Source organism: Cyprinodon tularosa, unplaced genomic scaffold (assembly GCF_016077235.1).
Source record: "Cyprinodon tularosa strain WSP-4 unplaced genomic scaffold, ASM1607723v1 ctg191, whole genome shotgun sequence".
Lineage (NCBI taxonomy): Eukaryota > Metazoa > Chordata > Actinopteri > Cyprinodontiformes > Cyprinodontidae > Cyprinodon > Cyprinodon tularosa.
In genome coordinates this window covers 142032-151658 of record NW_024038682.1, presented here as the reverse complement: position 1 = coordinate 151658, position 9627 = coordinate 142032, and the positions used below count along the sequence as shown (strand labels likewise).

Below are 9627 nucleotides of genomic sequence, written 5' to 3'. Positions count from 1 at the left end.
TAAGAGGAGAGAGGCAAACACACAAAAGGAACAACAAGGCACTAATCCTAAAATACTTTGTATATGTCAGAGAAGGCAATAAATTAGCGCCATAGGTGGCTCTGTTGTAGAATGAACCAGGAAACAGATGAGCTCTGGGACAGTTTTCAAGTCAAAAGGATGAAAGAGAGTACATACATTATATATATTATGCAATTAAAGCAGAGCCAGTAGCTATAGAAGAGAAACAGGACCAAACACAGAAAAACAGGCCCAAACGCAGTCTTCTATAATGTAGGTTTTTGATGGCAGCAGCCCAGTTGAAGCCTCCCTCCAGGATAGTGTCACAGTTAAACAGAGCACCAGACCAGATGAGTTTAAAGCTAACAAATATAGCAAAATTGGAGAATAGAGATAGAAAGAAACAGAATAATGAAAAGTGGTGCTTGCGTCCTCCAGAAGCCTAAGCCTATAGCAGCATAAATAAGGATCCCTGAGCCAAAGAAGAAAGTTTTAACTCTAGCTCTAAAGTAGACAGGGTGTCTGCAAAATTGACTTAAACTGACAGGAGAGGAGCCTGATAATCAACTGTTGGAAACGTTTTCGATAAGGTTCCTTCCTCAATGGTTCAGCTGAACTTAAGCTTTTGACGATATTTTACATTATATCCTCAAAAGGTTCTCCAGAAATTTCAAAACTTCACATTTAAGAAGGCTTTAGGGAACTCTATCCCAGATATTTCCTGTAATAAAACTAATTTATATCTCTTCGAGACTCTTCATAAGATGACCGCTTTAGTTCTATCTATGTAACCTTCAGGAAGCCTTTAGCAAAATCGTTCATCTTCAAAAATTTAATATAACCATATTTTTGATGCACTTTGCGTTAAGATGCGCATTCTATGCGCATTCCCCATGGTTTTGGTGGAAGCGCTCGATATGCGGGGCGGGACAGCTGGAGCTGAGAGGGGCGGATCCCTGCAGTGAGGAAGCGCATGATAAAACTGGGGGAAAAGTTTGCAGCTTTGCAGCTTTTGCTCTTAGGCTCTTCCTGAAAGTGAAACACCTTCCACAGCAGCCGACATTGCTCTCTGACACCGTAACTCTGAACATGGCCTCCACAGAGCTCGGTAAGTTTCTATTTTTTCTGCTTGTTTCATTGAACTTTCTGTGCCACATGCGCCAGCTAGCTAAGCTGCTAGCATCGCCTCGCATGGAGTAATTTCTTTCCTTCACAAGAGCTTAAAATGAAGTTTCTTCTCTGTCATTGCAGCTCTTTTAAGTGTATCAGATAAAACCGGGCTGGTGGAGTTCGCCAGACGGCTGGTGGATGCGGGGCTTTCCCTGGTGGCCTCAGGAGGCACATCCAAAGCGCTGCGTAATGCAGGGCTGGCTGTCAGGTTGGAAAGCTGTCCTCAGATTGCATCTGGTTCCTGTGTGCCTCTCTAAGCTGTGTTTGTCTCTGCTGTGTGTCAGGGATGTGTCTGAGCTGACTGGACACCCGGAGATGCTGGGAGGCAGAGTGAAGACTCTGCATCCTGCTGTTCATGGAGGCATCCTGGCCAGAAAAAGCGTCTCTGACGCTGCAGACATGGAGAAGCTGGGATACAGCCTGGTCAGGTAAGGATGGAACATCTCCAGCATCTAAACACGCATTCTCTCATTATTATAGGTATTTTTATTAGCTAGAGCTTTAACATTGCAGGGGTGACTTTATCAGAGACACCTCTGGCTGGAAAGCTCATCAGTTCCAGAGCAGAATATGCATCTACTATGAGTGAGCACGTGCTTTGTATTAAGCATTGGATAACTGATGACTGCTGATCATCTTGTGACTCCTGTTTGCTCAGGACCCAAGGAACTGATTCAATCACATCCAGTCCTCCTCTGTGCTGACTGCTGATTGATTTACCAGAGAACAAATGCATTCCTGAACTTCTGCAAAGACTTTGATTAAATGAAGACTAATCATGAAACTGAAAACTACTACTGGCATTGCAGAGAATTATCTATTTGATCAAAACATTATTTAAGAGTAATAGAAAACTTTAATTTCAGGATTATTATGAAACATTATTAAGTCCATAAGTTCTTATTACTGTGTAGAAAGCACAGAAAGGAACTGCTCCCATGACCTCATTAACTTTAATATCTAGGTCCACAAGACCTTAAATTGAAACTGATCTAAATATTTAAATTAAATAAAACACTTTTTTTTTTTCATTTATAATTTTTTTCAGTCATAGCCAGTAATCCAAATAAGACCATTTTCATAGCTCCAATGATGTGACATGTCCATAGCTACCCTGAATGTGGATTTTAATTCATACAGCAATAGCTGGTAAATAATTTTTTTGTAAGTTGTTAAACTTATTTTCTGTATTTTTTAGAGTGGTGGTTTGCAACCTTTACCCCTTTGTGAAGACTGTCTCAAGCCCTGATGTTACTGTGGAGGATGCTGTTGAGCAGATTGACATCGGTACGTTGACCTTAAAAGAAAGTCTCTTAAAAATTATATATATATATATATATATATATACTAATATTAATTTTCAAATAATATCCAAAAAAAACATTAGATGACGAATTCCTCATTCTTGGCGTTTCTTTAGGTGGTGTAACTCTGCTGCGAGCCGCAGCTAAGAACCATGCCCGGGTCACCATTGTGTGCGATCCTGCTGACTATTCCCAAGTTGCCAAGGAGATTGAAACCTCAGAAGACAAAGATACGAGCTTGGAAACTCGCCGAACTTTGGCCCTTAAAGTGAGGCTTTTCTTTTCCTTTTCCTTCAGTATTTTATTTTGCTGTATTTAACATGGAGGACTGGGACTTATTCATCGGATCTCACTGAAAGAATGTGTTAAGTTCCTATCATATATTATCTAGCCTGTACTTCACTACACAGGTTTTGTAATTACAGCAGAGATCCACACAGCTTCCTACTCTTGTAGAAAGTAAAACTGCTCATTTATGTTTATATTAAGGCTGCAACTAACCATTATTTGCTAATCGATTCATCTGTCCATTATTTTTTTCGATTAATCAGATACCAAACAGTTCCTTTAAAAAAGTATTTGATACAATCTAAACTACATTGTTGGTATAATTGCAGCTCCAAGTGAGTCTCTTGGTCATCTCAAGGCATGTTTTAGAGTCTTTATACTCCAGGTTATGATTAATCGATTACTAGATTAGCTGAAGATTATCAAAATAAAAGATTAATTATTTTAGCGCTGCTTTTAACAACAATAGTGGTTAAAAGAGCAAAGCTCATCCTTTTTTCTTTTTTTTTGACGAAACAACTAATTGTTTAAACTGTAGCTGTTCATGCAGCCTTGGTTGCAGCCATGCATGTTCATCTAAGGCTGAAAAAAGCAGTTTTTTTGTTTTTCAAAGGCTTTGCATGATTCATAACATTTTTGTTGCAGATTATTTAATAATTGCAATAATTCAGTAAAAATAATAATTTTTCAAAGATTGTCTATTTGACCGTTTTGGTTTCCATTAATTGTTTAAGGGTTTATGAACCGTTCGGTTTGGTTAGCAGTGGTCTTTCCTCAGATTAGCTAATTCAGTTGGGAAACATAATCTGGTTTTCTGTGAGTATTTGTAAGAGGCGATGTTCAAAGCAGGACAAAGTCCAAAGTAAAACATTTTTATCTCTTGTTGAAATGACTTGCAGCTTTAGGACTTCAGGCCCCATGAACTTTAACCTTTACTGGTTACCCTATTTTTATGTTGTTGTTTTTTTTTTTAACAAATTCTTGTACTTGTGAGTTATAGGTTATGTTCACAAAGCAGCCTGAAGTGACCCAAAAGTTTTTGTTTTTTTTTTCCCATGTGCGACCTGTATCTGATCTTTTCATGGCAGTCTAAACAACACAGATCTGATTTCACTATATGGTTCTGAATCCGATCTGATCTTTTTAAATGTTACCTATGTCTAAACAGCCAGTTTGCATTCAGCAGACCTGTACGCCATTAATACTCGATAAAGGTCACTTTTTTGGATCGTGTTATGCAGGAGCAGGGAAAACTCTAATCAAATCACAAATCAAGACCCTGCATCACACTGATAACCTCATGCTTGCACTAAATTGTGAATCTTTAAAATAGAACTCAACTCAGTGTTTCTAGTGCATTTTGCACCACATCTATTTATTTTTGCACTGCCCTGAACCTTCCATATCACAATAACATTTGTTTAAGTCTAAGAAAAAAACGACAACCAGAAGATAATGCGGAGAACAGACTTTATTTTCAACCTTCTTGAAAAGCCTGTAGATGCTCTGGCTAAAGTTGAGGAAGAAATGAAAGATCGCAAGTTTCCCTCTAGCACTACATCCATGTTTACCTCCGTAAACACAGAGCATGCTCTCCTCTGACGTCATTGCATCCTCTACTGTACATGCAGAACACTTATGTTGTGTAAATGCATTTCACACAGGAGATCACATACAAGTCGCATATGTTTGGAAATGTGAACGACGCAACATTATCTGAATCCACAAAATAAATCTGAATTGAGCATCAAGGCCTGCAGTGTGAACTTAGCCAAACTAATTCTGTATGCTTTTGTTTCTGTGAAATTCCTCTTCAGGCCTTTACACATACGGCGCAGTACGACGAGGCCATATCGGACTACTTCCGTGGGCAGTACAGCCGCGGGGTGTCCCAGCTGCCCCTCCGCTATGGCATGAACCCCCACCAAGCACCCGCCCAGATCTACACACTGCGCTCTGAGCTCCCACTCAAGGGTACAAAAGCCTCAGCAAACTAAAATAGCTTAATTAGCTCTTTAAAATTTGAATTACAGGAACACCTAGATTTATTTAAGCAATTATTTACCATTGTTGAGATTTTCTTTCTATAAGTTCAAGAGAGGACTAATTTATTTGTTAAACATGGAAACTATGAAGAAAGTATGCTGCTTTCATCTGGGAATAAATTTTAAAATGAGGATATAAGAGAGTAAGGTCATAAGAATCATTCATATTTATCTCTAGCTTTCCTGTTCCTTTCAGACAATTTTTAACAGGAATTTAATTTTGATGACTATTATATAAACATACAAATGTTTGCAAAATACACAATTGTTTCTGTGATTGGGAAGAGGTTGAGAACAGATATAAAGCTTTTTGTATTCATTTACTTTTTTTTTTACAAAACTGAAAAAAATCTAGGTTCTGGTGTTTGTTGCCTAAAGATGGACTAAGTCCAAAGCTTTAATGCTTTGAAAGAACTGGGGGACAAATCAAATTAAGCCATTTTAATCAATTAATGTATCTCTAAATAATATTTTAATACTATTATTGTTGTTATGATAGAATGATTACTTAAATAGCTGCATCATTTACAGGTATAGTTCACCGTCTGCAGATTTTGCCTGAATGACAAATGTTGAATTTTACCAGCATATTTCTCCCAACTGAAGGTGATAATGTTTTGCAGTGGCCCTGTCACTCAGGACTTTAATCCCATAATCTGTTCAGGGAAATGAGGATTAGGGTGTTATTGAGGATTTTTGGCTTCAAATATGTAGTACTCATTATTAAAGATATTGAATTATTAGAGGAAACGGGTAAAAACTGTGCTGCCAATATGATAGTTTGCTATCAGAAACAAAACTTTGATCTTGACTTTATAATTTCAGTGGTGAACGGCTCTCCAGGCTTCATCAACCTGTGTGACGCTCTGAACGCCTGGCAGCTGGTCAGAGAGCTGAAGGGAGCCCTTGGCATGGCTGCTGCCACCTCCTTCAAGCACGTCAGCCCTGCTGGTAAGTTGACATTACTAGGGCTGAAACAATTAGATTAATCATGATTAATCAATTATTTAAATAATCACCAATTAATTTGGTAATCGTTTAATTGTTAAAAGGGGTATAGAGATTCTAAAACATGCCTTTAGCTGACAGGGACCAACCTTGATCAGCAATTATAGAAAAATTGGGGGGAAAAAAGTAAAGATTTTGCATTTAAGATAAAAAATCTTTTACTTCTGTCAATATGCTCTATCTAGAACTGCTTAAGGAGAAACGTTTCAGTTCCACCTGGTTTAATTTCATAAAAAGTCCTTCTTAAGGAAATCTGGCTATCCGATCATTATTAATCGATTTATCGAAAAAATATTCAAAAGATTAATCGATTTTTGCATAATAATCATTAGTTGCAGTCCTAGACGTCACCTTCTGTCTCCTTATCTGTTAGATGAGGGATTTGTGCCGTTTTATCTGAATGTTTTTCTGCTTCTTCGCTGCAGGAGCTGCAGTTGGAGTTCCTCTGAGTGAGGAGATGGCCAAAGTGTGCATGGTCCATGACATGCTGAAGGATCTCACCCCTCTGGCCACGGCATACGCACGAGCAAGAGGTTAAACTGAGTTTATTAATCATTTTTATGCCTGAAATGTGTTGATATTGACAGGAATAAACTCCTTGTGCATCTCCAGGCTCAGACAGAATGTCCTCTTTTGGGGATTTTATTGCTCTGTCAGATGTTTGTGACGTTCCAACAGCCAAGATTATATCCAGAGAGGTAAATTAAAATTTTAAACACGAGAAATTATTTTGAATAGAGTGTTGGTTTTAGAACTGATGTTTATTTTTTTTTTCCAGGTGTCTGATGGAATCATAGCACCCGGTTATGAGGAGGAGGCGCTCAAAATTCTATCGAAGAAGAAGAACGGCAACTACTGCGTGCTTCGGGTAAACCTTAGCGATTTTCACTGAAGTGGAGGATGCTCCAGTTTAGTGAATCTTTCCACATTTTTTATGGGATCTCTTTGTCAAACAACTTAAGAAAAATTTTTCCTCTTAAAAGTTTTTTCTTTCTTCCAGATGGATCCGGATTACGAGCCGGATGATGCTGAGGTGAGAGTGCTGTTTGGTCTCTACCTCAAACAGAAGAGGAACGGAGCTCTCATCAATAAGGAGTTCTTCAAGAATGTTGTTTCCAAGGGCTCGGTGAGTCGCAGCCTGAGACGCTCCATACCTGCGCAGCCTGAAATATCAAAGCTAAGCTTTTTGTTATTTTAACATTTAGCTTTCTGAGGAAGCTGTGAGGGACCTCATTGTGGCCACCGTCGCTGTCAAGTACACCCAGTCCAACTCGGTTTGCTACGCCAAAGATGGACAGGTGAGTCCAGGCCGAACTAATGAGGAGAAAATGGACTGAACTGATCAGTCTGAATTTTCCTCTTCTCTTTTTTGAGTGCAGGTTATTGGCATTGGCGCCGGTCAGCAGTCTCGTATCCACTGCACGCGGCTGGCGGGCGACAAGGCGGACAACTGGTGGCTCAGACACCACCCACGTGTCCTCGACATGAAGTTCCGCAGCGGTGTGAAGCGAGCTGACATGGCCAACGCCGTCGACCAGTATGTCAGTGACACCATTGGAGAGGTGAGGAGACTGCCACAATGATTCTAGTCTTAAAATAAGAGTATTTACCCTTAATTTAAGTAGGTAAATAAGATGTTCTGCCAGTGGAATGAGTTATTTTACCCTAAAAATAAGGTAATGAGACATTATGCACTTGAAATAAGGAACTGCAGTCATTTTTTTATCTTAAACATAAATTGTCTTATTCCATTAGAAATGTGTCTCCCTTATCTGCTCCATTCCAGAAAAATGGACTTGCTTAGATTTCTTTTATTTTTTTTTGCATTGTTTTAACTATGCTTGCATTTCCTTTGAGGTGTCTGGGTCTGCAGGCAGAGCAGCTTCCAGGAGTTCTAGAAGTCAAAGGGGTCAAATTAAGTAGACATTCAGCTTCTTTAAGGTTGTACTTATATTTTGTGCTTGCAGGGCCCAGATTTGGCTGTTTGGAAGTCCATGTACGATGAGGTCCCGGAGCCTCTGTCACTTACTGAAAAGAAGAACTGGATCAGCACCCTGCAGGCCGTGGCCATCAGCTCTGATGCATTCTTTCCCTTCAGAGACAACATAGATCGAGCTAAACGGGTAAAATGCACAAACATGCACTGAATAACCAGCTGCCTTTTTTTATCTGTGCACGTATGAATTTCTGCAGTTTGCTGGCCAGCAACCTCACGTGATTCTTCTCTTGTCTGTATGTAGAGTGGAGCTGAGTACATCGCTGCTCCAGCGGGCTCTGCTGCTGATGAGATTGTAATTAATGCCTGCAATGAGCTGGGAATCACTCTGGTGCACACCAACCTGCGACTTTTCCATCACTGAGCAGCACTACAAGTAACATCTCTGATTCTGAGACATTCCTTTTGTTACAATTAAAGAACTGTAGAAATCACTACTGGTTTGTTTTAGAAGTGGGTGAGCCATAAAGTAGCTGTGAATGTTAAATGTAGGTCATTGAAATGCAAATAAACTGCTGAATAGTTCTGTTTTTCCTTCTTGTCGTCTGTTATGTTAGTAAAATAGTTGGTTTTGAAGGCTGGGTCCGTTTTAATGTTGGCTATTATTTTAATTGGCCCATTTTTTTTCTAATGTTTATATACTTGAAATTTTAGTAGGACTTAAGGAGTGGTGATTGTAATCACTACAAACAAAAATGCTAAATACAGTGTATCAGAGTTCAGCTTTGATTGGTTTTCTGTGAAGCATTTGAGAGGCCTATTGCTCCAGCCTGGCAAACTCCAAAAAAATGCTTGGCCACTATAGCATGTTAACAAAGTGTGGTTATTTTTATCTGTAAACGATAAAACCTTTAGCTGCATTTAGTCCGGTTAACTGTATGTTTTTCAAATACACTATACTATTGTTTAGGAGCAGGATTTCAGGCATGGAAGGAATGCTCTTCTATGGCAAATTTAAAAGGAATTTGTAGATGTTTATCCAAAAGATTTGGACAGTCCCAAATCATATGCACGGTTGTCCTCTAGGGGTCTCCAAGAAGCTACTGAAAGTCAGTTTAACCACTCATTAAAGGGTCTGAGAACAAAAGCCCAATGAAACAGTTACCCCTCTTGTTTTTCTATGCAGGATTTATTTTTGTTTTATTTTGTTTTTGCAGAATTAAATTATGTCCCTTTTTGGATCAGAATTCTCTAATAACTTCATCTGTTCATAAATGTGATGGACTTTATTTGTACAAGCTGCATTAAGCAAAGACTAGTTTGTCAGTAGGTTAAAAACCTTCATGAGTTGTTTTGTTCCCGTTTTTCTTTGCTCAAAATAATGAGTCTTTGAAACTAAATGAGTACCTCTGGTCACTCTCAAATTTATGCTATTTTACCATTTAAGCCAGAAACTTTGGAGTGAATAAACATTAAGCTATTGCCTGCAGGCTGGTAAGCTATTAGCTTGTTGTGCATTTGCTCTGCAATACATCAAAATTTCAGGTGTTTTGGAAGGTCATTGTTTATTTGCATTAAAGTTCTGTTTTTGTAACAGTAGGAAAATGCACTGCTCAAAAAAAATGTAAGAAACACTTTGTAATCAGAATATAGCAATAAGTTAATGAAACTTCTGCGATATTGATTTGGTCAGGTAAGTAGCAGTGGGGGTTGTTAATCAGTTTCAGCTGCATCCCTCCAGGAAGGCACATCAATACGTGGCATTGCCAGAAGGTTTGCTTTGTCTCCCAGCACAATCTCAAGAACATGGAGATTCCAGGAGACAGGCAGTTACAGGTGCTGGTCATAAAATTAGAATATCATGAAAAAGTAGATT

At 38.9% G+C, this 9627-nt stretch overlaps 1 protein-coding gene across 1 annotated transcript; it reads left to right on the top strand.

Moving 5' to 3' along the window:
- The first annotated feature begins 946 nt into the window (after positions 1 to 946).
- On the top strand, positions 947 to 8341 carry atic (5-aminoimidazole-4-carboxamide ribonucleotide formyltransferase/IMP cyclohydrolase). Its single transcript, XM_038283262.1, has 15 exons — positions 947 to 1108; positions 1252 to 1378; positions 1455 to 1598; positions 2369 to 2457; positions 2591 to 2742; positions 4580 to 4736; positions 5633 to 5758; positions 6241 to 6348; positions 6428 to 6513; positions 6594 to 6683; positions 6816 to 6941; positions 7021 to 7113; positions 7195 to 7377; positions 7783 to 7938; positions 8056 to 8341. The coding sequence occupies exons 1-15, from the start codon at positions 1090 to 1092 to the stop codon at positions 8173 to 8175; spliced, it is 1776 nt and encodes a 591-aa protein (XP_038139190.1). The 5' UTR covers positions 947 to 1089; the 3' UTR covers positions 8176 to 8341.
- The last annotated feature ends 1286 nt before the right edge of the window (positions 8342 to 9627 follow it).